Raw genomic sequence first — 27,750 nt, forward strand, 5'->3', positions numbered from 1 at the left:
TAGACCAACCTTGGTCTCCAGTCGTGCCTTGGACATCTCTAAGACCTAGAGTTTGGCAAGTCCGTGTTTTGACTCTGGTTCTGTCTGCTCATGGCTAATTGTGTGACCTTGGACAGGTGAATTCACCTCTCTGAGCCTGGGTTTCTTTACCTGGGGAGTGGCTAACGGTAGTACCTGACTCAGAGGGCAGCTTTGAGACTTAACATGAGATGTGATTGGAGAAGCAGTTAGTTTCCCCTCTCACCTGCCTTCGTGTCCCTCCCATGGCCTTCAAGCCAGTCCCAGGCTCTCTGCAGGGCTCTGCGGCTGCCTGTGTCCTTGGGCCAAGGACGCCGGAGACCTTGCTGAGCCCTGGGATGGAGGAGCTGCCGGGCTGCTGAGGTCCAGAGAGGGTCGGGGGGAACCACCCAGGGGGCAGAGGGCCGGGGCAGCACCCACAGTGTACAGGGATACTACAGGGATATGCCACCTGCTCTCCCCAGGGAGGGAACTCATGAATATTCACGGCCGCTGAAGCAAGAGGGAGCCAGCCAGCACACTCCTGGGTGTCATTGGAGCGTTCCGGTTTCCCAGTGACCGCAGAGGCAGCCTGGGAGTCAGACGTGGCTCAGGCAGGGAGAGGGAAGGGGCAGCCAGACCTGGCCCCAGGTGAGTGTCTTCCTCTGCCCTGCGCACGGCCCCTGGGGGAGCAGGATGTCCTGGGATGGAGGCCTGCCTGCTGGTGGCGCCCTAGGCTGGAAGGCTCATCATCCTGGGCTTGGGGTCCCTGTGTGGATGCTGCGGAGGATGAGCCCCGTCTCCCCTTCGTTCCCTGGAGTCTGCTGGTCCAGCTGAACAGGAGGAGTGCTGGGTCTGGCCGGGAGCCAGCCGTCGGCACACACGGAGGGCGATCTGGCTGGGGTAACCCCGGAGGACAGGAATAGAGGGGTGGGGTGGGGAGGGGGGCGGTCTGCCCTGAGTGCCTGGGACTGTCCCACCACAGCAGAGGAGGGAGACTCAGGCTCTAGTCCTGTCTTTGCCACTGCTGTGCTGTGTGACCTTGATGGGGGCTCTGCCCTCTCTGAGCCTCAGCCTTCTGGAGGCACCGTTTTCCAAGGTGGAGGCTGGAAGGCTTGGGCCGTGCTGCGATTGTCCTCGGTACCCCAAGGCCTTAGGCTTCCCTGATGGTTCAGTGGTAAAGAATCTGCCGGCCAGGAGACACGGGTTCGATCCCTGGGTGGTGAAGATGCCCTGGAGGAGGAAATGGCAACCCACTCCAGTATTCTTGCCTGGAAAATGCCACGGACAGAGGAGTCTGGCAGACTACAGTCCACGGGGTCGCAAAGAGCTGGACAGGACTGAGCAACTAAGCCGCCACCACCACCTCATGGCCTCAGCCCTGGGACTGTCAGCTGCCTGCAAGCCTCGGCCTTCTGTGAGGTCCAGCTGTGCATACCCTTTCCCCTCGGGCTGGGGCTGGGCGCGTGGCACGCTGGGCAGCAGCTGCCACGGACAGCCGGGAAGATGCACACTGCAAGCCAACAGACCACAGCTCGAATCCCAGTTGTGCCCCCTGCTTTGTGACCCAGAGCCTCAGTTTCCCCACCTGCAAAACAGGGGTGATAGGGAGGCCTGCCTCCGAGGACAGCGGGGTGGAGTCAGTAAGATGCTCTGGAGAAGCCCCGTCCCAGGGCCTGGCTCCTAGAGGGGCTCAGAAGTGAATCCGAGGACAGCGGGGTGGACTCAGTAAGACGCTCTGGAGAAGCCCCGTCCCAGGGCCTGGCTCCTAGAGGGCTCAGAAGTGAATCCGAGGACAGCGGGGTGGACTCAGTAAGATGCTCTGGAGAAGGCCCGTCCCAGGGCCTGGCTCCTAGAGGGGCTCAGAAGCGAATCCGAGGACAGCGGGGTGGACTCAGTAAGATGCTCTGGAGAAGCCCCGTCCCAGGGCCTGGCTCCTAGAGGGGCTCAGAAGTGAACCCAGAGGGTGGCGAGGCCCAGGGCCCAGCACCTGGCAGGGCAGGGCCCTGCTGGTTTTGAGGACTCCAGAGTGGGAAATGAACGAATGCATGAGGGAAAGTCCTGATGGGGGTCGGGGGCGGGCCTGGGCGGGGCCAGGCAGAGCCTGATTGGTGGTCCTGGGAGGCTGGTCTGCCCCCTGCTGCCTGACCTCTCCCAGAGTCTCACCAGCAGCCTCCCTGAGTTCCGGAAGGTGCCCTGGTGAGTGGGCTCCTAAGACAGGGGTGGGCCCTGAGGGGAGTGAGTCAGAGGGCAGCAATCCAAACCCCTCCACATTTGAAAGTCAGAAACAGATGCCCAGGGCTCCACTCAGGGCTTGGGCTCGAGTCTGAGGTTCTGGCCCAGCCCAGGACTGCCCTGTGGGACCCCAAGGAACAGGAGGCCGGTGGGGGCGCTTGAGGTGGGGGGCAGATTTGCGCTTGGTTGGCAAGGGGGACCCACCCCGAGAGTGACAAGGACAGGACTTTGAGCAGGTTCCCACTCTCTTTGAGCGACAACTATGTGCCAGTCACTTTGCCTGGTCCATCTCTGGGGCGGGGCAGGGAGAGAGCTAGCACCACCAGCTTCCCCATTTTAGGATGAGAAACTGGGGCTCCAAAGGGTTCCTGTGGTTGAAACCCGGGCCTGGGGCTCCCGGGTCAGCACCTCCCTCCCCTAGGCCTCTCTGTGACCAGACCAGCGCGAGCTGACTTTCCCCACCTTGCAAGCTTTATCTATTCTTTAAATATAGTAAATACACATTATTGCCTTTTTCTGATTAAAAAGTAATATATTCTCTTTAATAAAGAAATCCAACCCTTACAGAAATGCCAAATATAGAAGAGTATTTGCTCATATACCCCCTCCCTAGCTATGCAGAGGATACCACTGTTAAAACCTAGAATACCCTCCAGGGGTGTCTAACTGGGTCTGTGTGTATTTACCATCACCTATATGGATTTGGCGGCATGCTGTCCCAGAACTTCTTTTTTCATGTTAGTAGGTCATGGTGTGTTTTTGAGCCAGTCCATTCAGCTCCACCTTGGTTTTCTTTTTTTTTATCTGTTAAAGCAGGTACAGATGCCTCTGTCTGGGAATGGGCTTTGGTTTGTGCAGTGAATTCCCTGCTGATGGACACTGACATGGTTTCTTTTTTTCTGACCAAACTGCTGTGAACACCCTTACTTGGGTGACTTTCCCCAAGTCTTTCTGAAGAAGAGTTAGAACTGGGAGGGTTTCTACAGTCTTCCTTTGAAAGGAAAACCCTCCGGAAACACTCTCCTTCCCTCCCGACCCTGTCCACCTTGCCCACCTAAGAGTGGACAGAGATATGTCCTTGTCACCAGGGAAGCCAGGTTCCCTCCGGCTAGTCCTTTCCTGTGAGAGCACTTTCTAGATGATCAGCGGGGGGCTGAGGGACTGGTCAGGTAGGCCTGGAATGCCCCTTCTCTGGGAAAGGGTTGTGGGTGCCTCCGGTCACTCTCCCAGGGGTTCTCCTCCAGGCTGGCTGGCTGGCCTCTGGCCCCAGGGTCAGTGGTGACTTGCCATGTGTGATCGCGGGCGGCATGGATGACCTCTCATGGCCTCCAGCACCCGGGGCCCAGTGCAGCACGGAATGGAAAGTTTGGGACCTTGGCTTTGCAGCTAAGGGGCCATGAGAAAGTCTGTGAGTCCCAGCTCTGTCCTGGACCCGCACAGCTCTGCCTGAACAGCCCCCATTTCAGCTCAGGCCTCAGCCCCCTGCTGACAGGGTCACCACAGTCAGACCTAAAACCTAGCCCCCAAAAACCAGGAAAAGTGAAAAGTGAAGTGAAGTCACTCAGTCGTGTCCGATTCTTTATGACCCCATGGACCGTAGCCTACCAGGCTCCTTCGTCCATGGGATTTTCCAGGCAAGGGCACTGGAGTGGGTTGCCATTTCCTTCTCCAGGGGATCTTCCCAACCCTGGGATCGAATCCGGGTCTCCTGCATTTCAGGCAGACGCTTTACTGTGTTGAGCCACCAGGGACTGAAAAGTAAGACCAGGCTGCTGCTGAAAAAGGCTGTGACCAAGGGAGAATTTCAGGGTGAATGGGCCGCTCCAGCTCCTGGGCTGCCTGCTACTCAGCCTGAGGTCACAGACTGGTCTCAAGGCACACAGGTGCCCCCTGTAGACACAGTCCAGCGGTTCCCTGCTGAGAGCTGGAGCACTCATTCGGCCCCCGGACATCTAGTTAAATCTGATATTCAGAGAAATACTGAATAATTTTTAGTATAAGTATATCCTAGGCATTATTTGGGACATACAGATAACTAAAACATTTGTTGTTCACCTGCAATTCAGACTTAACCTGGTTGACCCAGCCTGCCAGCAGCTGGAGAAGAGGCAGACATGTGGGCAGAGGCCTGTGTGAGCTGAGTCTTCTCCTTCCTCACGCTGAGCCTCAGTTTCTCCACCTGGTCCCCTACAGACCCCATGGGAACAGGAGCCAGTGTGGAGAGACAAGGAGCTCAGCCGCTCACTGGACGGCTGGGAAGGGTGGCAGGGGGGCCAGGCAGGTTGGCTGAACCTTCAGAAAGATGAGAGACTCAGGCCCCAGGGCCCTCTCTGTAGATACCCCTAGCCCAGGCCTGGGGGTACAGGGCACTAGGAAAGGGTCTTCTTTTCCTTGTTTTATTTAGACGATTTCATTATGAAGCCCAGAAAGGTCTACAAAAAAATAAAACGGATAACACCCATATACCCACCACTCAGCTCACAAATGAAAACTGACCCAGGCAGCAGAACCTTCCCCTGCCTCTTGCCCCAGCCTTTCTTGGCGTTGGCTTTGTCCACCGTGTCCATCTGCAGCCCAGATGCTGTCCTTATCTGGACTGCTGAGGTGGGGGTGGCCACAGAGCTGGCAAAGGCAGGTCCCAATGTTAAAAGCTGCCTCTCAAGCCAGCCTGGCCGGGGATGGTGGTGAGGGCTCCCTGGGGCCGGCCTCCTAACACGTGCCCTGTTCTGCACCCCCTCTCCCACCCCCTGCAGGTGTCTGAGATGCCGCTGCCACAGAAGAAGCGCTGGGAGTCCATGGCCAAGGGGCTGGTGCTGGGAGCGCTCTTCACCAGCTTCCTGCTACTGCTGTACTCCTATGCCGTCCCCCCGCTGTACACTGGCCTGGCTTCCACGTGAGTGGCCCTGGGGGCAGCTGAGGGCTGAGGGTAGCAGAGGGTTGGCTCCCAGTCTGATAACAAGGGCTACCTCCTGGGTGGCCACCCTGTGCCCGGGGCAGAAGTCCCACTGAAGGCAGGGAACTCACTGTGGAACCCCAAGCCTCAGTGTCCTCATCTGTGAAGTGGGTGTGGTAACAGAGCCGGACATGGAGCATAAGAATAAAATATCACCATCTGCACGGTGGGCTCCAGCAGGGCCGGGAGGTGGGGATGCCCAGTCCAAGAGCACTCGGCTGGCACAGGCCTGGATTCAAACTGCGGTCTGCCTGCCTCCAAGCCTGGCTCCTAACCATGAGGTCATCCTGCCTCCCCATTGGGCTGATCACCTACCCAAGCCTGTGCCCTTAGTTGGAGGTATTAAGTCGAACTAGAGGAAATGCCCATTTTTGCATGCAGGGTTTCATGTGGTCTAGCCTCATACGAACTCATGATGAATGTACATCACAGTGGCCATGAATGAGACTTGTTCTTGTCCTCACAGCAACACCACAAAGAGGGTTACTGTCCCCATTTCACAGAAGAGGAAAGTAAAGCCAGATAGGCCAAACCACTGACCTAAGCCTTGCAGCCTGGAACACAGGCCCATCTGGTCCCCCAGCTCCCTGACCATGGCGAGTCCCTGGGGTCCCCCCCCCCCGACTCCCAGCCACCTGCTCTGTAGACCCGGGGTGGAGGGGCCGGCAGGCCGATTCCTGAGGCTCTGCCACCCCTCCATCCCCAGCAGGACCCCCGAGGGCGCGGCACCCTGCTCTCCGGCCCCGAGTGAGCCAGAGGCTCCCACCTCGGCCAACGGCTCGGCGGGAGGCTGCCAGCCGCGGCGGGACATCGTGTTCATGAAGACGCACAAGACGGCCAGCAGCACGCTGCTCAACATCCTGTTCCGCTTCGGCCAGAAGCACGGGCTCAAGTTCGCCTTCCCCAACGGCCGCAACGACTTCGACTACCCCGCCTTCTTCGCGCGCAGCCTGGTGCAGGACTACCGGCCCGGGGCCTGCTTCAACATCATCTGCAACCACATGCGCTTCCACTACGACGAGGTGCGGGGCCTGGTGGCGCCCAACGCCACCTTCATCACCGTGCTGCGCGACCCCGCCCGCCTCTTCGAGTCCTCCTTCCACTACTTCGGCTCCGTGGTGCCCTTCACGTGGAAGCTCTCGGGCCGCGACAAGCTGGCCGAGTTCCTGCAGGACCCCGACCGCTACTACGACCCCCGCGGCTACAACGCCCACTACCTCCGCAACCTGCTCTTCTTCGACCTGGGCTACGACAGCGACCTGGACCCCAGCAGCCCGCAGGTGCAGGAGCACATCCTGGAGGTGGAGCGCCACTTCCACCTGGTGCTGCTGCAGGAGTACTTCGACGAGTCGCTCGTGCTGCTCAAGGACCTGCTGTGCTGGGAGCTGGAGGACGTGCTCTACTTCAAGCTCAACGCCCGCCGCGCCTCGGCCGTGCCGCGCCTCTCGGGCGAGCTGTACCGGCGCGCCACGGCCTGGAACGTGCTGGACGCGCGCCTCTACCGCCACTTCAACGCCAGCTTCTGGCGCAAGGTGGAGGCCTTCGGGCGCGAGCGCATGGCCAGCGAGGTGGCCGCCCTGCGGCGCGCCAACGAGCGCATGCGCCGCATCTGCATCGACGGCGGCCGCGCGGTGGACGCGGCGGCCATCGAGGACTCGGCCATGCAGCCCTGGCAGCCGCTGGGCGCCAAGTCCATCCTGGGCTACAACCTCAAGAAGAGCATCGGGCAGCGGCATGCGCAGCTCTGCCGGCGCATGCTCACGCCGGAGATCCAGTACCTGATGGACCTGGGCGCCAACCTGTGGATCACCAAGCTCTGGAAGTTCATCCGGGACTTCCTGCGGTGGTGACGCCGGGGCCCCCGCCGAGGAGGGCCCGGCGGGGGTCCCGCCAGCCACCCCCCTGCGGCCCCTCTTGGTGCCACCCCAGTTCCTGGGGTGAGGTGGGGCTGTTCTCAGGGGTGCAACCAGCCAAGGACTGGGCCCACGGCACACAGGGCCTAACTGAGATCAGTATTTGACTAATTAGAGTTGTTTTTTTTTTTAAATTAAATCCCCCTACCCTCCACCCAAAAAGAATGTTCTATTTTCTGGCTCCCCTTAAAGGGGAGACTTCAGAAGTAAAAGAATTTGATGTGTTTTTGTTAATCAGCCTCAGTGGTGCTGACTGGCGCGGCCCTGATGTGTGTGTGTGGGGTGTGACTGGTGGGGATTTGGGAACCCCAAGGGAGAGCAGTCCTCTGCCTGGAAAATCCCATGGATGGAGGAGCCTGGAAGGCTGCAGTCCATGGGGTCGCTGAGGGTCGGACACGACTGAGCGACTTCACTTTCACTTTTCACTTTCATGCATTGGAGAAGGAAATGGCAACCCACTCCGGTGTTCTTGCCTGGAGAGTCCCAGGGACGGGGGAGCCTGGTGGGCTGCTGTCTCTGGGTCGCACAGAGTCAGACACGACTGAAGTGACTTAGCAGCAGCAAGGGAGTGCAGTGGGCACCTGTGGACAGAGCCCAGGGGTTCAGAGCCCAGGGGTGGGGCGGGGTTTGGTGTGTATCTGTCACATGCTGAAGCCCTTTGTGTTTGAAGGACTCCCGTGAGGTCCCAAGATCTAGAAGATCATGTTGGGGGGGGTGAGTGTGTGTGCGTTAGAGTGACAGGGAGGTGGGGAGCACTTAGCAGACCCTGGACCCAGGCTAAGGGCTCCTCCTGCAATCTCATCAGTCCTCACAGTAACCCTTTGAGATAGGCGCAGTCGCCATCCCATATACCATGTGGGATTGACCTTCTGAGAACAGAAGGGAATTGCTTGCAGGATGAATCAGACCCCGGTACTAACCCATCTCCCCAGGATCCCAACTCCTTTCCACAGCCAATGTCTGTTCACCCTGTCCCTGCCGGCTCCCTCTCCCCCACTGACCTCTCCCGGCTGCCTCATCCTCTGCTTGTGCTCCAAGCCTCCCTCAGTCCTGGATTTCCCCCTCTCATCCTAGGGTTCAATTATACAAAAAAAAAAAAAAAAGGTATTTATTAGCTGTCGGTTGTGCACCCCAGCATTGAGCTGGTCCTGAGCAGACAGCAGTCAGCTAGATGGCCCAGGCCCTGCTGGAGCTCAGGTCCAGAGAGCAGCCATGCACGTCAAGTATGATCAATCAGGGTGGGGATTTGTCAGCTCAAACCACCTGCCTCCCTCAGCCTCCCCAAGGGGACAAAGGCCCTTCCTTAGGTCTCTAACCAGGAGCCAGAAGCCAGATGTGGAAGGCAGAAATTGCAGCCAGGAGACTCTTGGAGACCTGTTTGTGCCAGGCTCCAAACCAAGTGCTTATATATCTTATCTGAATATGTACAGCATCCTACCTTTAGAGACCAAAGTTCAAAGAGGTTAAGTGACCTTCCTGAGGTCACACAGCTAAGAGTGCCAGGGTCAGAATTCGAAGCCAAATAAGTCAGCCCGATCGATCACTCACCTCCCTGGGCTTGAGTCAGTCCTTCCTGGAGTGAGCTTCTGGTCCAAGCAGGGTAGGAAGGAGTGAGGGTGACCGACTGTTTCAGTTCCTGGGGCCGACCTGGTTTCAGCCCTGAAAGCTCCACACTGCAGCAGACGCCTCAGTCCTGGGCAACCAGGACTTCCGGTCGGCAGGGACCAGTTTGACCCCACCAACCGCCTGGGGCTACTGCCTGCACCCTCATAGTGTTCCTTGTAGCAAGAGATTAGCACACCCTCAGAGTCTTTATTTTATTCATAAGGAGAGATATAAGCAAAAATAAATAAAACTGACAATACCTAGGTGTATTTGCAGGAAATGCTGTAACTGACCCCACATTTATTAGAGAATTTTCCCTCCTTTTATTAATCAGAGAGAGATGTGACCGAGTGCAATATTATAACTTTCTGGCTCGTGGAACCCCGTAATTCTATTTCCCTGGAACCCTAAGGGCCTAGAAATGCCAATAATAATCTGATATATTATTTCATTATTTATTATTATGAATATTGGCACTTTTAGGCCCTTTAGGGGATCCAAGGAGAACAAATCTGGCCGTTAGTAGATGCTAAGAACATAAATTACTTTATTAGCATTGATCATCTGCCTGGTTTGTTTTAAAATCAGTACAGTTCTTAACTCATGTTAACATAATTAACATTTTGATAATGAGTAGTTGCCAGATACTGAGCAACCACCCTGTGCCCAGCACTGTGCCCTGTGGGAACACGCACAATACCCTTTGCTGCCCCGAGAAGGTGATGGAGACACAGAGAAGCAGAGCCACCAGCCCAGGGTCACCCAGTCAGCCAACCATAGAGGCAGGATGCAAACCCAGGTCAGTCAGCTGCCAAGCTGGTGCTCGCAGCCCCCAGACCTTCAGCACCATTCCAGTTGGCCACCTCAGCCTCAGGACTGAAGGGCTTTTCCGTGGCCGGAAAAATAGGTCTCCAAGCGGCTCTGCAAGGGGGTCGCCTTCAGGAACCGGGCTGCTCGTGCTACACCTGGACAGCAGAGGGCGCCATGCTACCAAGTTCAGTCTCGGCGGGTTCTGCCGTTACTGGCCAGTGGGGGCGACCCGTAGGCCAGACCCGTGAAAGCCAAGCAGGGATCAAGGCTGCCCCGGGGGGAAATTCAGTGAAACTACTTGTTCCTCTCTGTTAGGGGTTGAACTGTATCCCCTGAAAAGACATGCTGGAGTCCTACCTCTCAGTTCCCTATGACTGGCATTTGGAAACAGGGTCTTTGTACATATAACAAGAAAGACGAGGTCCTCGGTGTGGACCCTAATCCAACATGGCTGGTGTCCTGATGAGACGTGGACGCGTCATGTGAACACACACGGACGCACACGGACCGCGCCACGCGAAGACAGGCAGAGGCTGGCGTGACGCAGCTGCCAACCTAGGAACGCCAGGGTGACGGCCACCTCCGGAAGCTAAGAGGCAATGAAGGACTCTCCCAGAGTTTCAGAGGGAACGTGGCACCGCGATTTCAGACTTCTAGCCTCCAGATCTGTGAAAGAATAAACTCCTGTTGTTTGAAGCCACCCAGTCTGTTGGGACTTTGTTAAGGCAGCCCCAGGACACGAACACACTCTCCCGGGTCAGGACTCTGCCCCTCACCTGGGCCCCTCCTTTCGTCCCTCCCTCAGGCTCGCCCCTAAGAGCCACCCTCCGCCTGTAGCCTGAGGCCATCCTCTGCTCCGAGCCCCTCCCCCACCACGGTCCCTGCATCCCCTTCACAGAAACCAGGCAGCCGCATGCCTCTGGGGCTTCGCACATGCTGTTCCTATGGTGTAAAGCCCCCTTCCCTTTGCAGGCCTCACACTGTTACGTGTTTTCAAAGCACGCTCTGCCTTCTGTCTCTGGGCACCCTTCTCTGACAACCCAGCCTCCAGGTTCAGGCTGGTTCAGGGCCTCCAGGCTGCACATCTCAGCTCGGCTAGCCCAGGGTCAGAGCCGTGGATCTGCCTGTCTGCGAGGCCCCTCCAGGCCAGGGCCTGGGTCTTATGGACACAGCCAGCCTCCGGTGGCCAGGCCAGGGCCTGACACACAGTCAGCTCTTAATAAATGTTGAAAGACAGAGGAAAGGGTCCAGTGATTAGGATTCCACACTTCCATGGCAGGGGGTGGGTGCAAATCTTGGGACTAAGATCCTGCAGGCTGCATGGTCGAGAAAAAGGAAAATAGGGAGGAAAATGGGAAGGAAGAGAAGAAAGGAGGTAGGGAGAAGGTGAAAAAGAGGGAGAGAAAATAGGGCAGCGGGAAGAGAAGGAGCTACTTCACCCTTGAGGGCCTACTCCACACCTGTCCTAACTGACCTGGTCCTTATCCCTGCGGAGGCTAACACCTTAGCCAAGGTACAGGAGTGCAGGGCTGGTTTCCTTAGCAGAGAACTCACATGACCCTGGGGGGGGCCCAGTCAGGGGGCAAGTTGAGGCAGGGAGTCTGAAGAGGGGGTGCCCCTCGGCAGCCACAGGCACCAGAGACCCATATAAGAACCGAAAAGGGAGAGGCGGCCCCTTCCAGCTTCCCTTGCCATCACTTCTTTCAGATCAGATCAGATCAGTCGCTCAGTCGTGTTTGAGTCTTTGCGACCCCGTGAATCGCAGCACACCAGGCCTCCCTGTCCATCACCAACTCCCGGAGTTCACTCAGACTCACGTCCATCGAGTCAGTGATGCCATCCAGCCATCTCATCCTCTGTCGTCCCCTTCTCCTCCTGCCCCCAATCCCTCCCAGCACCAGAGTCTTTTCCAATGAGTCAACTCTTCGCATGAGGTGGCCAAAGTACTGGAGTTTCAGCTTTAGCATCATTCCTTCCAAAGAAATCCCAGGGCTGATCTCCTTTAGAATGGACTGGTTGGTTCTCCTTGCAGTCCAAGGGACTCTCAAGAGTCTTCTCCAACACCACAGGTCAACAGCATCCATTCTTCGGCGCTCAGCCTTCTTCACAGTCCAACTCTCACATCCATGCATGACCACAGGAAAAACCATAGCCTTGACTAGACGAACCTTTGTTGGCAAAGTAATGTCTCTGCTTTTGAATATGCTATCTAGGTTGGTCATAAGTTTCCTTCCAAGGAATAAGCGTCTTTTAATTTCATGGCTGCAGTGATTTTGGAGCCCAGAAAAATAAAGTCTGACACTGTTTCCACTGTTTCCCCATCTATTTCCCATGAAGTGATGGGACCGGATGCCATGATCTTTGTTTTCTGAATGTTGAGCTTTAAGCCAACTTTTTCACTCTCCACTTTCACCTTCATTAAGAGGCTTTTCAGTTCCTCTTCACTTTCTGCCATAAGGGTGGTGTCATCTGCATATCTGCGGTTATTGATATTTCTCCCGGCAATCTTGATTCCAGCTTGTGTTTCTTGCAGTCCAGCGTTTCTCATGATGTACTCTGCATATAGGTTAAATAAACAGGGTGACAATATACAGCCTTGATGTACTCCTTTTCCTATTTGGAACCAGTCTGTTGTGCCATGTCCAGTTCTAACTGTTGCTTCCTGACCTGCATACAAATTTCTCAAGAGGCAGATCAGGTGGTCTGGTATTCCCATCTCTTTCAGAATTTTCCACAGTTTATTGTGATCCACACAGCCAAAGGCTTTGGCATAGTCAATAAAGCAGAAATAGATGTTTTTCTGGAACTCTCTTGCTTTTTCCATGATCCAGCGGATGTTGGCAATTTGATCTCTGGTTTCTCTGCCTTTTCTAAAACCAGCTTGAACATCAGGAAGTTCACGGTTCACATATTGCTGAAGCCTGGCTTGGAGAATTTTAAGCATTACTTTACTCGTGTGTGAGATGAGTGCAATTGTGCGGTAGTTTGAGCATTCTTTGGCATTGCCTTTCTTTGGGATTGGAATGAAAACTGACCTTTTCCAGTCTTGTGGCCACTGCTGAGTTTTCCATATTTGCTGGCATATTGAGTGCAGCACTTTCACAGCATCATCTTTCAGGATTTGGAATAGCTCAACTGGAATTCTATCACCTGCACTAGCTTTGTTCGTAGTGATGCTTTCTAAGGCCCACTTGACTTCACATTCCAGGATGTCTGGCTCTACGTGAGTAATCACACCATGGTGATTATCTGGGTCTGGTGATGATCTGGTGAAGATCTTTTTTGTACAGTTCTTCTGTGTATTCTTGCCATCTCTTCTTAATATCTTCTGCTTCTGTTAGGTCCATACCATTTCTGTCCTTTAACAAGCCCATCTTTGCATGAAATGTTCCTTTGGTATCTCTGATTTTCTTGAAGAGATCTCTAGTCTTTCCCATTCTGTTGTTTTCCTCTATCTCTTTGCATTGATCGCTGAAGAAGGCTTTCTTATCTCTTCTTGCTATTCTTTGGACCTCTGCATTCAGATGTTTATATCTTTCCTTTTCTCCTTTGCTTTTTGCTTCTCTTCTTTTCACAGCTATTTGTAAGGCCTCCCCAGACAGCCATTTTGCTTTTTTGCATTTCTTTTCCATGGGGATGGTCTTGATCCCTGTCTCCTGTACAATGTCACGAACCTCAGTCCACAGCTCATCAGGCACTCTATCTATCAGATCTAGGCCCTTAAATCTATTTCTCACTTCCACTGTATAATCATAAGGGATTTGTTTTAGGTCGTACCTGAATGGTTTAGTGGTTTTCCCCACTTTCTTCAATTTAAGTCTGAATTTGGCAATAAGGAGTTCATGGTCTGAGCCACAGTCAGCTCCTGGTCTTGTTTTTGCTGAGTGGAGATAGAGCTTCTCCATCTTTGGCTGCAAAGAATATAATCAATCTGATTTCGGTGTTGACCATCTGGTGATGTCCATGTATAGAGTCTTCTCTTGTGTTGTTGGAAGAGGGTGTTAGTTATGACCAGTGCATTTTCTTGGCAAAACTCTCTTAGTCTTTGCCCTGCTTCATTCCGTATTCCAAGGCCAAATTTGCCTGTTCCTCCAGGTGTTTCTTGACTTCCTACTTTTGCATTCCAGTCCCCTATAATGAAAAAGACATCTTTTTTGGGTGTTAGTTCTAAAAGGTCATGTAGGTCTTCATAGAACCGTTCAACTTCAGCTTCTTCAGCATTACTCGTTGGGGCATAGACTTGGATTACTGTGATACTGAATGGTTTGCCTTGGAAACGAACAGAGATCATTCTGTCGTTTTTGAGATTGCATCCAAGTACTGCATTTCAGATCCTTTTGTTGACCATGATGGCCACTCCATTTCTTCTGAGGGATTCCTGCCCGCAGTAGTAGATATAATGGTCATCTGAGTTACATTCACCCATTCCAGACCATTTCAGTTCGCTGATTCCTAGAATGTCGACGTTCACTTTTGCCATCTCTTGTTTGACCACTTCCAATTTGCCCTGATTCATGGACCTGACATTCCAGGTTCCTATGCAATATTGCTGTTTACAGCATCGGACCTTGCTTCTATTACCAGTCACATCCACAGCTGGGTATTGTTTTTGCTTTGGCTCCGTCCCTTCATTCTTTCTGGAGTTATTTCTCCACTGATCTCCAGTAGCATATTGGGCACCTACTGACCTGGGGAGTTTCTCTTTCAGTATCCTATCATTTTGCCTTTTCATACGGTTCATGGGGCTCTCAAGGCAAGAATACTGAAGTGGTTTGCCATTCCCCTCTCCAGTGGACCACATTCTGTCAGTTCTCTCCACCATGACACGCCCACCTTGGGTTGCCCCACGGGCATGGCTTAGTTTCATTGAGTTAGACAAGGCTGTGGTCCTAGTGTGATTAGATTGACTAGTTTTCTGTGAGTATGGTTTCAGTGTGTCTGCCCTCTGATGCCCTCTTGCAACACCTACCATCTTACTTGGGTTTCTCTTACCTTGGGCGTGGGGTATCTCTTCACGGCTGCTCCAGCAAAGCGCAGCCAATGATCCTTACCTTGGACGAGGGGTATCTCCTCACCACCGCCCTTCCTGACCTTCAACGTAGGATAGCTCCTCTAGGCCTTTGGCAAGCTCTTATTGAGCACCTGCTGTGTACACTGTGGGAGTGCTTGTCTCAGACAAGTACCTAAGGCATGCAGGTCCCATGCACACACGAGCCCCCCGTGTCCTGGTTTTGGGCTCTGGCTTTCTTGTCCGGAGCTGGGGCAGCTGACTAGCCAGGAGTCCGCTGTCACCCCTCACCCGAGGCCAGGTGTGACCCAGCTCCAGGCGACACATCCACCTGCTGGATCTGGGCCTGGGAAGTTCTCTCCTCTCCCCTGAAGCCTCGTGCCCTCAAGGCTGTGATGAGTCACGGGCAGTTGCTCCAGACACATGGGGCGGCCACTGGAGCCTGGGACACACAGTGAGGTTCCAGGCCTCTGTCGGGGGTGAGTGGTGGCCTTCCTGGCTCAAGGAGGCTCCTGCTGGGAACACAGGAGCCGGGGGTGGGGGCCCGGAGGCAGGGTGGAGAGCAGCCCCTGGGTGTGTAACGACAGGCGGTGTCACCTTTCAACATGCTGTGGGGCAAGTTTCGCTGCCCTTGTTTCACAGAGGAGGATGTGAATCCAGGCCAGTCAAGGGTCAGTGCCCTAGGCACCCGGCAAGGAATGACCTCGGCCAGGAAGAGAGGACAGGCCTGGCAGGAAGGGGTGGGGCTAGCAGCTCAGTAGAAGACAGGAGAGCCTGCAGGGAGACACACAGTGGGGCCTGCACTCAGGACCAGGGAGCCGGACCCCACACCGCCGTGGGCAGCATGAGTGGGCAGGTGGGTGACCTGAGCCCCTCGCAGGAGAGGGCGCTGGCCCAGGTGAGTGTGGCAGGGGGTGGGGGAGGGGAGAGTCCTACACGGGCCTCAGTTTCTCCTAATGCCCCAGGGGCCCCTGATTCCCTCTGAGCTCTGTACCCCCAGGTCTCTTCCCAACTCTGAGGGTCTTGGAGACCAGTGTCAGCACCAGCGCTATCCGATAGAAACATAACGTGAACCACAACTGCAGGCCACCTTTATCACTTCAAAGTGTCTAACAGCCACATTACAAAAGGGAAAAGAAACAAGTGAAATCAATTTTGATAATATATTTTGCTCATTTACTTTTGGCCGGATCGTAGGGTCTTAGTTGCCGGACCAGGAACTGGGCCTCGGCGGTGAAAGCCATGTCCCAACCACTGCACTGCAGGGGAATTCCCTGTAATATATTTAACCCGATAGAGCCAAGTTGTTATCGTTGCAACAACGATATGTAATCAATATGTAATCAGTTGCCACAACCTGTAATCAGTATAGAAAGGGTCGCTGAGATGTTTCTGGTACTGTCTTCAGAATCCTGCGTGTGTCTCAGACTCACGGCAGATCTTGATTTAGACTGGCCACGTCTCAGACATTAGTGGCCACTCTACTGGGCCCCACAGGTGAGCGCTGCTGGGGTGGCAGGTCCCAGCATTAGCTATGATCTGGGGGACGCAGGAGCGGGCACGCGTCCTTTCTAGCTCGTTGGGGTCTTTCCCTCGGGCTTGAACACGGCAAGTGAGGGCTCCAGGCACAGTCGCTCACCTCAGTAGCATGGAGGGAGGCCCTGAATCCTGCCGTTGAAGAATTCTACATCTGAAAGAGGGCAGATTCCAGCTAGGCTGGGAGAATAAGTCTTCTTACAAGACAACTGGGGTCAAGGATTAGGTCCAGGGGCCTCTCTGGCCGTCCTGTGGTTGGGACTCGTCGCTTTCACTGCCAAGGGCCCCGGTTAGATCCCTGGTCCAGGAACGAGGGTCCCACAAGCCCCGTGGCTCAGCCAAAAAAAACAAACAGAATTAGGTCCAGATCTTGGCAGAGCAGGTCATGTGAGCCTCAGATTCCTCCCTTGGGCGGGGGGATGGGTGTACTAGCGGTATGATTAGCTCAGGGCCAAACACTCTCTTGTGCTTCTTTCCTTCTTTAAATATATGTTAAACAAAATTCTTTCTTTGGCTGAGCGGGTTCTTAGTTGTGGCATGCTCGGTCTTTGTTGCAGCCTGTGAGATCTCCTTCTCTGACCAGGGATCAAACCCAGGTCCCCTGCGCTGGGAGCTTGGAGTCTTGTCCACTGGACCACGAGGGAAACCCCTTCCTTGTGTTTCTGAGGACAGAGGTTATCAGCTCATTTGGGCTGGGGGGCCCAGAGCTAGTTCTTTGACCCTCCTATTTGGAGTCGAAGGAGACTGAAATGCAGGAAGAGGAGAATGACTCAGGCCAGACGGCACTGGGACTGCTGAGTCCTGGTCCAGATCCATGAGTCCCCAGAGCTGGCTCTGTCTCAGAGTCGTGACATTCACACAGAAGTGGCACCCTCAGCCCCTGGAGAGGGCTGGGGCCCAGCTAAACTGCCCCATCGCCTCCCGGGGGCTGTCTGCAGAGGGTCTTCTCAGGCTGGGTGGAGTCACCCCTCATTCAGGCCTGGATGATGGGGTGTGGATCAAACACACCATTTGCCTCTTGCTGTGTGACGCTGGGCAAATTACTCCACCTCTCTGAGCCTAGATTCCATGTCACCTACCCTCCCACCTGAATTGACCTGGGGGCTCCCTGAGGGTGGAGAGCTGGGCCCTTAGGAGGACCCACCCTGCCCCCTTGGGTGTCAGGGAAGAGTCAGCCCTATAAATCTCATTTATTCCACATTTCAGGGAATCCCCTGGCAGGTGCAGAGGTTGGGACTCTGCAATCTCACTACTGAGGGCCTGGGCTCAATCCCTGGTTGGGAACTACGATCTCACGAGCCTCATGGTGCAGCCAAAATAAAAAGGAAAAAAAAAAATCTGCATCTCATCTTCTCTTTGGGCAACTGGTTCATCATCACTGTCCCATTTCGCAAAGGGAGGAAGGGAACTGTCGTGACTTGGCCCAGGCCTCGGCTCCCCCAGCACAGGTGGGCCCCCTTTACTCAGACACCCCGTTTCCCGCGGGCTCTGCAGGCCTGTGGCACCGGCCTGTCCCCTGCGGCCGTGGGGTACCGTGCGGCCCTGCCCACCCGGGTCTCTCCCCGCTCTGCCCTCAGTTCCGGGAGAACGTGCAGGATATCCTGGCTGTCCTGCCCAGCACCGATGACTACTTCCTGCTCCGCTGGCTCCGAGGTGAGCATGGACGGTAACATGAGATGAAGGTCAAGGGCATACGAGGTCTCTCTTGTTGTGTCACAAGTTGCTGCAAATCACAGGCACTGGAAGCAACCGCAAATATGTATTATCTGTGTACACAGTTTCTGTGTACAATTTTAGTTTCTGAGTAAGTATCAACAGATATAACCTAAAAAACAAAACTTCATTGGCATCCTCAATGATGTGTGAGTGGAAGAGGCTCCTGATTTACATAATTCCTGGCTCTGTGATTCCACCAGATACAGAGGGTCTGATCTCTTCAGGGTTTTAGAGCATTAGGAAAAGAACCCTGGGCACAACATGGTCCCCAGGGCCCTGACGGTGGCCATGGATGTGGCAGGGACTCCATGTGCTATTTCTCTGGACACCTTCTCTTCCTAGCTTCCTCTTGGGTTGTGCCTTCTTTCTCTACTGCCACCACCATGGCCCACCCAGGGGCACACCCACTGCTATCAGCCCAGGGAATCAGGGAGGCAGGAGGTAAGGGGGCCGGGGGGCCCTCCCAGCCCCCGGGTAGCCACAGCCTGACCCTTCCAAGGCAACCCCCAGCACTGGGCACCCAGAGCCTTCTTCCCTGAGCTCTTTGACTCTTCCAAGCACCTCTGAGTGGACAGTACCCCAGAGGCCAATAACCCACCGAGGGGCACAAGCTAGGATCACTGCCCCCAGGAGTCCACAACCACCACCCTATCTCCTCCTTGCAGCTCGGAGCTTTGACCTGAAGAAATCAGAGGCCATGCTGCGGAAGGTGAGGGCAACACCTGCCCGGCCCCGTTTCCTGCCCTTTGTGGCAGCTTAGCTCCCGGGCCAGGGATTGAACGCGGGCCTTCAGCCATGAAAGCCCAGACTCCTAACCACTGGACTGCCAGGAATTCCCTGTCTTTTCTTCTTTCCATCCTTCTTCCTTCCTTCTTTCTTTCCCTCTTCCCTTCCTTCCTTACTTTCTTGCAACGACCATTTATTGCACCTCAAAGTGGAGCCTCGCTGCTTCTCGCACTGGGGAGAGTGCAGTGGTGGAGAGAGAGAGAAAAGAAACCAGATCAATAAATAGACAAGGCAATTTCTGAGAGTGGAAATTGCAGCCAAGACAGTAAGGCAGAAAGAAGTGAGGGAGGGCAGGAAGGCCTTCCTTGCCGAAGGGCGATGTGTTGGCCCCGGCACGAATGCCCAAAAGGAGGCAGCCGTGTAATGACTGGAGACAGGGCAGAGCCGTGCAAAGGCCCTGAGGTGCGGGCGAGCTGGAGTAACCCAGGCGCACAGGAGGTTGTGCCCTAGAGAGAAAGGGGAGAGATACAGCTGAGTGGGTGGCCCAGGCCCATCCCCGGGGACCCAGCAGGCCACCTAGGGAGTCTAGGCTTTTGACTAAGGGTGACTGGCAGCTGGGGTTAGGGTTAGGGTTAGTCTGACCCTGCTTGTGGGGCTCCCTGGAAAGCCACGTGGGGACAGGAGCCTGGGGACCAGGAGGGATGACTCAGGGAGAGGCAGCTACGGATGCGGGCTTCACGTGGTCCTGAGTGTTTCTGTCCTCATCCGTGTCAGACCCCGTCTCCTCCGTCCCCCTTGCATCCCCACCCTCAGTTCTGGGTCCATGGAGCCCGGGATGCCCTGGCGGGCCCTCAGTGGTTGCCGGCAGCAGGGCCTGGCCTGGCATCCCTGGGTCCCCGCAGACCCTTTGGCTCAGGAGGGGTCTTCAGCTGCGCCCCACCCTCCCTTGACTCTAGCACATGAAGTTCCGGAAGCAACAAGATCTGGACAACATCCTCGCGTGGCAGCCCTCAGAGGTGAGCCCCCAGCGCCCTGCCCGCCCCAGACCCCGGCTCTCCATCAAACCCGCCCCCACCGCCCAGCCCTGCTCTCTTGTGCATCCATCCAGGTGGTCAGGCTGTACGAGCCCAGTGGCTTCTGCGGCCATGACAGGGAGGGTAGCCCCGTCTGGTACCACATCATCAGGGGTCTGGATCTCAAGGGCCTCCTCCTCTCCGTCTCCAAACAAGAGCTGCTCAGATTCAACTTCTGGAGCCTGGAGCTGCTCCTGCGAGACTGTGAGCAGCAGAGCCAGAAGGTGGGGGTCCCAGGGCCCCCCATCCCCCTGGGCCGCCGAAATCTGGCCCCCTCCAAGACAGCCCCCAGCACTGGGCACCTGCCTCCCTGAACTCCTCGGCTCCTCCCAGCACCTCCGAGTAGACACGGTTCGGGTGACCTGCCTTCCCAGGGGCAGACGATGGGAGGGTGCCCCTCGGGACGGCCCTGTCTCCCTGCACTTGGCTTCCCGGCATGAAACCTCCACGCCAGGATGAGCCAGGCCCAGCCCTACTTCCTGTGGGCTGTGGGGGGCACAGACCCTCCTGGGGTCTCACCTCTCAGCATTCCTTTGCAGTTGGGGAAGAAAGTGGAGAAAATCTCGACTGTTTTTGATTTCGAGGGGCTGAGCCTGAGACATCTGTGGAAGCCAGGAGTGGAGCTCATCCAGGAGGTGAGGGAGCCCTACCCAGGGGGCTGGGTGTCCCCTCGCCTAGGTCTCTGCCCCTCGCTTGCTGGTGTGGGCTGTGTGTGGGGAGGTTCTCTGACTCCACCCACAGTTTTGCGGCTCTTTTTTTTTCTTTTTTAAATATTTATGTATTTATTTATTTTGGCTGTCAGATCTTTGTGGAGCACAGACTTCTCTCTGGTTGAGGCTTGTGGGATCTTAGTTCCTTGACCAGGGATCCAACCCACGCTCCCTCCAGTGGAGGGTGGATTCCTGACCCACTGGACCATCACGGAAGACCCTGCAGGGATCCTTTCAAACCCGAAGTCTCTTAGGGCTGTGCCAAGCCACAGCCATCACCTCAGCATCACCACCGCACGTCCGGGAGGTCACAACCGCAGGGCTTGGTCCCCAGGCTGGTCAGGGTCCCCGTGGGTATCCCTTCCCCTCTTATACTCCCTCCCCGCTCACCCTCTCTTACCTGGGAGGGGGCTGGGAGCAAGTCATCTTCAGGGGTCCTGAGGAAGGAAGGGAGACCCTGATAAGGTCTGCCTCCGCCGGGGCAGCTAGCCTGCCTTTTCTTTCTGCTCAATCCAGGATAGCAGAGAACCTAAAAATTTTAACATTTCAAGAACCACCACGAGCGACTTCCCGGGCGGTCCAGTGGTTAAGGTTCCACGCTTCCAGTGCAAGGAGCACAGGTTCAATCCCTGGTTGGGAAACGAATCCCATAAACTGTGCGCCGAGGTCCAAAAAAAAAAAAGAACCACCATGAAAACATAATAAATTGAGAACACCAGACTCAAAAGGCCACGTATATTCCCTTGATATGAAATATCCAGATTAGGTGAATCCATAAGAGACAGAAAGCACGCTGGTAGTCAACCAGGGCTGCAGGGAGTGGGGAAGGGTGACTGCTATGGTTCGGGGTTCCTTCCGGCGTGGTGAGAATATTCTGCAACTAGACGGTGCTGATGGTTACACAGCCTGGTGAGTACACTGAGCCACTGAACTCTACACTGTGAAAGGGTGACATTTATGGGATGTAAATTACATTCCAATTACAAAAAAAAAAAGCCATGCCTTGCCACTTTGAATGTTTCTTATCCTGGAAGCATTTTGTTCCCAAAGCCACATAGAGGGGAACCTTCCAGGGACCTGACTGAGGGGGATTTTTTTGGTCTGCAGGAGGTGGGGTCATCCCCTGGAAATCTGTCAAGAATTTGCACTCATGGCTTCGGGGGGCGTGTCTGAGACAGGGACCCAACAAACCGGACAGGGGGAGTTCCTCTTGTCTGGGAGGCTTTTGGGGTGTCTGGAGAGGCCTCAGGGGCCTTAAGGGGGCGGCATTTAGGCACCTGCATCTTGTGCATTGACCTGAGTTTGACCCTACAGTTTTTCTCAGCACTTGAGGCAAACTACCCTGAGATTTTGAAGAATTTAATTGTTGTGAAAGGTGAGTGAAGCAGTTCTGCATATGCATAAGTGGGGCTGGGGGGCGGTGCAGGGGACAGGGAGGCAACGAGGCAGGGAAAGGAGACCCCAGGAAACCCTGAAACGGTGCCTGTCTCAGCCCCCAAGCTCTTCCCAGTGGCCTTCAACCTGATCAAGCCGTACATCACTGAGGAGACGCGCAGGAAGGTGCTGATCCTTGGAGGTGAGTGGGCAGCTCCTTTGCAGCTCCAGAACCTGGTCTGAGGGTGGCTCCTCCGCAGACCTGAGGGTTCCCGAACACAAGGGCACCAGGCTCGGGAACACAGCTGCTCTGGGGGACCCACTCCCTTAGGCAGCAACTGTTGAGGCCAATGTGTCCACCTGCCAGAGGGCTGAGGGGCCAGGAGGGCTCTGAGAGACCCCAGAGGCAGCCTATGTGAGGGCCCCCAATTCTGGATTGAGATGTGAATTTGAGGGATGACTTTGTCTGTTATGAGCTGCAGGTGGGCTGAGTCACCAGCTCTGTCTGGGTCTCAGGTTCCTCAGGCTTCCCTGTAAAATGGGGAGCATAAGAGGCAGGTTTTTCAAATCACACATGTGCTCAGCTGCTCAGTCGTGTCCAACTCTTTGCGACTCCCTGCACTATAACCTGTCAGGCTCCTCCGTCCATGGGATTCCCCAGGCAAGAATACTGGAGTGGGGTGCCATTTCCTTCTCCAGGAGATCTTCTGGATCGAGGGATTGAACCCCCGTCTCCTGCATTGGCAGGCGGATTCTTTACAACTCACCTGTGAGTTGTTCTTTACAACACCACCTGTGAGCTGCAAGTGGGCTGAGTCACCGGCTCTGAGTCTCAGATTCCTCAGTTTCCCCCCATAAAATGGGGAGAAAAAGATGCAGGTTTTCCAAATTACATACCTGATAAAATTTGGAAATTTAGAAAAATATAGAAATATATCAAGAAGAAAGAGTAAATCCTGTCTCTCAAGGAACTATTATTAACATGTACTATCTTTTCAAAGAAATTCATTTAAAAAAAATGGGTTCATACCACGTTATACTCTTTTAGAACCTACGTTTTTCACATACCATGTGATAAAGTTTATTTTGGTAAAGTCCAAAATTTAGGTTTTTTTTTTTTTTTTTTTTTACCATTAGGGAAGAGTGAGGTGTGAAGATGCTTATAGATGAATCTTTGTACACGTCTTAATTTTTTTCCATAAAATAATAGCCTAGAAATGAAGAGTTCTTTTCCCTTAAAGAGAATGCACGGGAAGTCTGTCTCATTTCTGTGTCCGCACTGCCCCAGGGCATGCTGGGAGTTCACCTCTGCCTCCTCCCACTGTGCTCCCATAATGCTCTCACTCCTTTGTGGACCAACCTTGGCTTCTCAGAGCAGTGTTGGGGGAGGAGGGCTGATACACCCTCCCCCCAGTTCTGAGAGTGCTGGAGCTGCAGGAGCTGAGGGCAGGGACTGACTGGAAGGCTGAGTTCAGTCTCCGAGGGAAAGGGAAGCCCAGGGTAGACAAGCCCCTGCTCAGCCTCACGCTCCAGGAGACACTGATCTGAGTCCCTGCAAATATGGTGGTCCAGTGGTTAGACTCAGCGCTTTTATTGCCGAGGTCCCGGGTTCGATCCCTGGTCAGGGAACTAAGATCCCACAAACTACATGGCATGGTCAAAAAAAAAAAAAAGATGCCTCATGGGCCAACACCTGGACGGATAGGGGTGGGTACCAGGGCTGAAGGGGCAGGAACTGGTCACACAGACACTGTGGACCTAGATTTTCTTGGCTTCTGTCCTGGAGGCGCTGAGAGTATGTGGGAGGTAGGGGGAGGCTGTCATATGGACAGGACGGCCCTGGACTTGGCCCCACTTCCCTCTGTTGAGCCCCCGATCCCCCCACAGAGCCCCACTTTTGTCCCCACAGGCAACTGGAAGCAAGAGTTGCTGAAATTCATCAGCCCCGACCAGCTGCCCGTGGAGTTCGGGGGGACCATGACCGACCCCGATGGCAACCCCAAGTGCCTGACCAAGGTCCGGTGCCCAGAGGACGGGGAGGGAGGGGAGATGGCCGTGGTGCGGTGCCCGCTCACCACCCTCGCCTGCAGATCAACTACGGGGGCGACGTGCCCCAGCATTACTTCCTGCGCAACCACGTGAGGGTGCAGTACGACCACCAGGCGACCGTGGGCCGGGGCTCCTCCCTGCAGGTGGACAACGAGATCCTGTTCCCGGGCTGCGTGCTCAGGTGGGCACGGCGCCCCCCACACACACCTGGTGTGGTCGGGAGGGGCCCGGAGCCCAGGCAGGTGGCGGTGAGTGGGGCCCTGTCCCCTGCAGGTGGCAGTTTGCGTCGGACGGAGGGGACATAGGCTTCGGGGTTTTCCTGAAGACCAAGATGGGGGAGCGGCAGCGGGCCGCGGAGATGACGGAGGTGCTGGCCAGCCAGCGCTACAACGCCCACATGGTGCCCGAGGACGGGAGCCTCACCTGCACGGAAGCCGGCGTCTGTGAGTGTTGGCAGGGATGGCTCCTCCTGGACCTGGGCGTGGGGGGCAGGTGCACTGCGTGCATCAGGTCCCACCAGGCAGGGGCCCTGGCTCCGGGCTCTCGGGTGTGGCAGTGGCACCCAGGTCTAGTACCTGCACAGGAGGGCGAGGTCCCAGGTGGGCGTCCTCTCTGAATGTCTGTCCCGCCGACGCAGACGTCCTGAGGTTTGACAACACCTACAGCCTGATCCACCCCAAGCACATCAGCTACACCGTGGAGGTGCTGCTCCCGGACCAAACCTCCCTGGAGAAGATAGAGAAATTCTAGACAAGCCTCGCGGCTCCCACACCCTCCTCTGTGGCCTCTAGGTCCGCAGTGAGCTCACAGCCTTCCCTAGCCAGACTGCCCTCCAAGCTCCCCAGGAACGGGGATCCTACCGAGCTGGTCCCAGCCCATCTGTCACAGTGGGTCTGCATCTTTGGAACTGCGGGACTGTGGCAGCCAGCAAAGCAACAGAAACTCTCCAGCCGTGTGATTCAAGCTCAGAGAAAACTCGCGGCCCCTTTTCTACCAACCAATACTGAGTCGGGAGTTCCCGTTCTGAAATACATCGTGTTAAAACAAAAAAATGTGCAGGGCTTCCCTGATGGCTCAGTGGTAAAGAATCTGCTTGCCAAAGAGGGAGACACAGGTTTGATCCCAGACCCGGGAAGCTCCCACATGCCGCAGAGCAGCTGAATCCGTGCACCGCGGCTACTGAGCGTGCGCTCTGGAGTTCAGGGGCCGCAACTACTGAAGCGTGAGCCCCGAGAGCCAGTGCTCCGCAAGAGAGCCCACCACAACCGGAGGCTAAGCACCGCAACCAGGGAGTGGCCTTCCGCTCGCTGCGACTGGAGGATAGCCCACGCACAGCAGTGAAGACCCAGCACAGCCAAAAGTAAATAAATAAATATTGTAAAAAAGAAAGAAAATGTGAAATATAATATGACCGACAGAACTGGAAACAATTGCCATTTAAAAGATAATGCATTACTCATAGTTCCCAAGAGGAGAGGGCATGGATGCCACAGGGGATCACCCGGAGAAATGGTGGGTGGGCGTGGGTGGGAGGGGGGTGGTCATGAGGTGGAAGGAGGGGGAGGACCTGCGGGCAAAAGCCTTTGTTATGGTTTCCCCGGAAGGAATGGGTGAGGCGGGGTCAGCAGGCCTAGAATTGGCTATTTTGGGTGATTTCCTCAGGCTCTGGGGTCAAGGGGTTGTCCCATTTGTCTGGAACCTGGTTCTGGGTACCAGTTGCCCGGAGTTTGAGCCTGATGCAGGAGGAGGCTGGAGTGTGGGCTCCGTATTTGAAAAGGACACTCGTGGGCAAGACTCTCTCTTGTTGTTCAGTCGCTCAGTCGTGGCCAACTCTTTGCGACCCCACGGACTGCAGCTCGTCAGGCTTCCCTGTCCTTCACTATCCCTCGGAGCTTGCTCAGACTCACGTTCAACAAGTCAATGATGCCATCCAACTGTCTCATCCTCTATCGCCCCCTTCCCTTCCTGCCCTCAGTCTTTCCCAGCATCAAGGTCTTTGACTGTCTCTCTAGGAACTGGCTATCCCTGGGAGGGGTGGTCCCTCCAGGGTCAACAAAGCCCCAGGTGTCAAAGCATCAGAACACAGAAAATAGGAGACGTGATTAATACACTTGCCTAGCAAGCAGCTGTGCCGCTGCCCCTCTGAATGCACATTCCTTCCCCATCGAGAAAGAAGTCTTGGCTCACACGCTCCCTTTCCTAGTGTGAGGGTATCTAAGAATTGGTTCACCTGCTCAGCCTCCATCTTCTCGGGGACTCCCCTGGTGGTCTAGTGGCTAAGACTCCAACTCCGAGTGCAGGGTGCCTGGGTTCGACCCCTGGTCAGGGAACTAGATCCCTCATGCTGCAGCTGATGTCCCTGAGTCACAACCAAAACCTGAGGCAGTTAAAAAAATAAATAAAAAAGAAAGAAATTGCATTTTGTTTCAACAGAGTTGAGTTCAGTTTATGCCAGTCTCTCTTCCCTATTTCGATAGCTAATGCTTAATAAAATCCATCTTTACCTCTTTAACTAGCGTTTGACTTTGTTTATCTTTGACACTACCCAGCCAGACACGGTTGCTACAGGAAGTGTCCACCCTTGTGGAAAGCTCTACTGAGCAGTGTGTACATCGTGGGGTGTACGAGGTGGCCTTCTGAGGAGAGGAACACCAGAGACAAACTGAGCCTTCATCTCAGAAGTCATCCTCCAGAGAGCCCCACCAGTGAGGCAGGGTAGAGAGAAATCGGACCAATGATCAATAAAAATGGGAAAGCATAGAAAGATATTTGAGAAGAAGGAAAGGGCCCTTCTAAGTTGTAAACGAACAAACCATGAATAAAAAGTGTAAACTTTCAAAGTCTGATCGAGGTAACAAGTGAACTTGAGCTATTGATAGTAAATTCAGCCTGATAACCATCAGTTCAGGCTTTAATCACCTTGGGAGAAACCCCCAGATATACGCCACCCAATCCAGAGTTAATTGGCCAATAACTCAAAGCTTTGATACCAAGAAATATCTAAAACATTTTACTTTTCCATTTGGATCTATGGAGATTTAAAGTTCCAACACAACAGTGGAAAACGAATATTGAAATTTAAAGATGTCAAAGAATACAGTTGTAACCCAAGGACTACACCAAAGGAAGGTACGGAGACAAATAAATGGTTGCTGTTGCGTCCTAAGTCGTGTCCAAGCCTTTTGCGACCCCATGAACTGTAGCCCATGGGGCTCCTCTGTCCATGGGATTTCCCAGGCATGAATACTGGAGTGGATCGCCATTTCGTTTTCCAGGCGCTCGTCCCAACTCAGGGCCTGAACCTGCATCTGCTATATTGGCAGGTCTAATACCTGCCAAAGGTATTCTCTGGACACCAGAGAAGCCCAGGAAACAAGAAAGAATCAATAAAGCAGTTTCAAGTGGGATGTCTCTAGAACAAGCTTAAATAAAACTGTAGTAACAATTTTTGGATTCACTGGGTTTCTGTATTTGCTCTTTGGGTATTTGAAGTGCTCAAAACCATCAGCTGTAATGAATTTGTAGTTTACAGGTAGGGTATAATTCCCATGGATCAGACACGGAGTAGCTCTTTGATGATTCCCCAAGTGAGGTTGTGACAGAGCTCTGGTCTGGTACAGAGTCCAGGCTCTGACCCGCCCCAGCTCACTGTTCGCTCCCCCACGCTCCCCACCCACCTCCACCACAAATTTGTGCAATAACGTCCTGACCAGTGTTTCTTCTCTGAACATCTGCCCTGGCCAGGTCACCCTTCACACCAGGCCACCCTTCAACACAGGCCCTGGGTTATCTTCCTGCCGCAGGAGGAATCACATCCGTGTTTTCTTCGAAAAGCTTCAAAGGCCACCGCCCACTCTGATAGCTCATAGGCATAGTCCCCAGCGTGGCCTGACCTCAGTCTTTTGAGCCCCCTGCCCTTGGAGTATCCCTCTTCCCTTTTGCCTCTGGAGGCTTCTTTATGCAAACCCCTCCATCTAGAACATCTTCCTCCTCTTCCTGTCTTAGAGGCCCAACTCAAATACCACCTCCTCTGGGGGACATTCCA

The 27,750-nt window shown here is 54.7% G+C and overlaps 2 protein-coding genes across 5 annotated transcripts; both read left to right on the forward strand.

The window, feature by feature from the left end:
- Positions 1–436: 436 nt before the first annotated feature.
- On the forward strand, positions 437–7,271 carry GAL3ST1 (galactose-3-O-sulfotransferase 1). Of its 2 annotated transcripts, none has more exons than XM_070385562.1 (3): positions 437–648; positions 4,986–5,125; positions 5,892–7,271. In XM_070385562.1, exons 2-3 carry the CDS (start codon positions 4,995–4,997, stop codon positions 7,033–7,035), a joined length of 1,275 nt encoding a protein of 424 aa, XP_070241663.1. In that variant the 5' UTR covers positions 437–648; positions 4,986–4,994; the 3' UTR covers positions 7,036–7,271. The 2 variants fall into 2 exon arrangements, with proteins under 2 accessions (XP_070241663.1, XP_070241664.1); XM_070385563.1 differs by having other exon boundaries at positions 438–648; positions 5,895–7,271.
- Positions 7,272–15,187: 7,916 nt separating this feature from the next.
- Positions 15,188–26,966, forward strand: LOC102275171 (putative SEC14-like protein 6). Of its 3 annotated transcripts, XM_070385853.1 has the most exons (13): positions 15,191–15,419; positions 17,264–17,505; positions 17,635–17,710; positions 18,439–18,482; positions 19,456–19,515; positions 19,608–19,796; positions 20,112–20,207; positions 21,597–21,657; positions 21,775–21,858; positions 23,566–23,672; positions 23,747–23,886; positions 23,979–24,148; positions 24,343–26,965. In XM_070385853.1, the coding sequence occupies exons 4-13, from the start codon at positions 18,471–18,473 to the stop codon at positions 24,453–24,455; spliced, it is 1,032 nt and encodes a 343-aa protein (XP_070241954.1). In that variant the 5' UTR covers positions 15,191–15,419; positions 17,264–17,505; positions 17,635–17,710; positions 18,439–18,470; the 3' UTR covers positions 24,456–26,965. The 3 variants fall into 3 exon arrangements, with proteins under 3 accessions (XP_005887585.2, XP_070241953.1, XP_070241954.1); XM_005887523.3 differs by lacking the exon at positions 17,264–17,505 and having other exon boundaries at positions 15,188–15,419; positions 24,343–26,966; XM_070385852.1 differs by lacking the exon at positions 17,264–17,505 and having other exon boundaries at positions 15,189–15,377; positions 24,343–26,966.
- The last annotated feature ends 784 nt before the right edge of the window (positions 26,967–27,750 follow it).

This window comes from Bos mutus, chromosome 17, assembly GCF_027580195.1.
Source record: "Bos mutus isolate GX-2022 chromosome 17, NWIPB_WYAK_1.1, whole genome shotgun sequence".
NCBI classification, from domain to species: Eukaryota; Metazoa; Chordata; class Mammalia; order Artiodactyla; family Bovidae; genus Bos; species Bos mutus.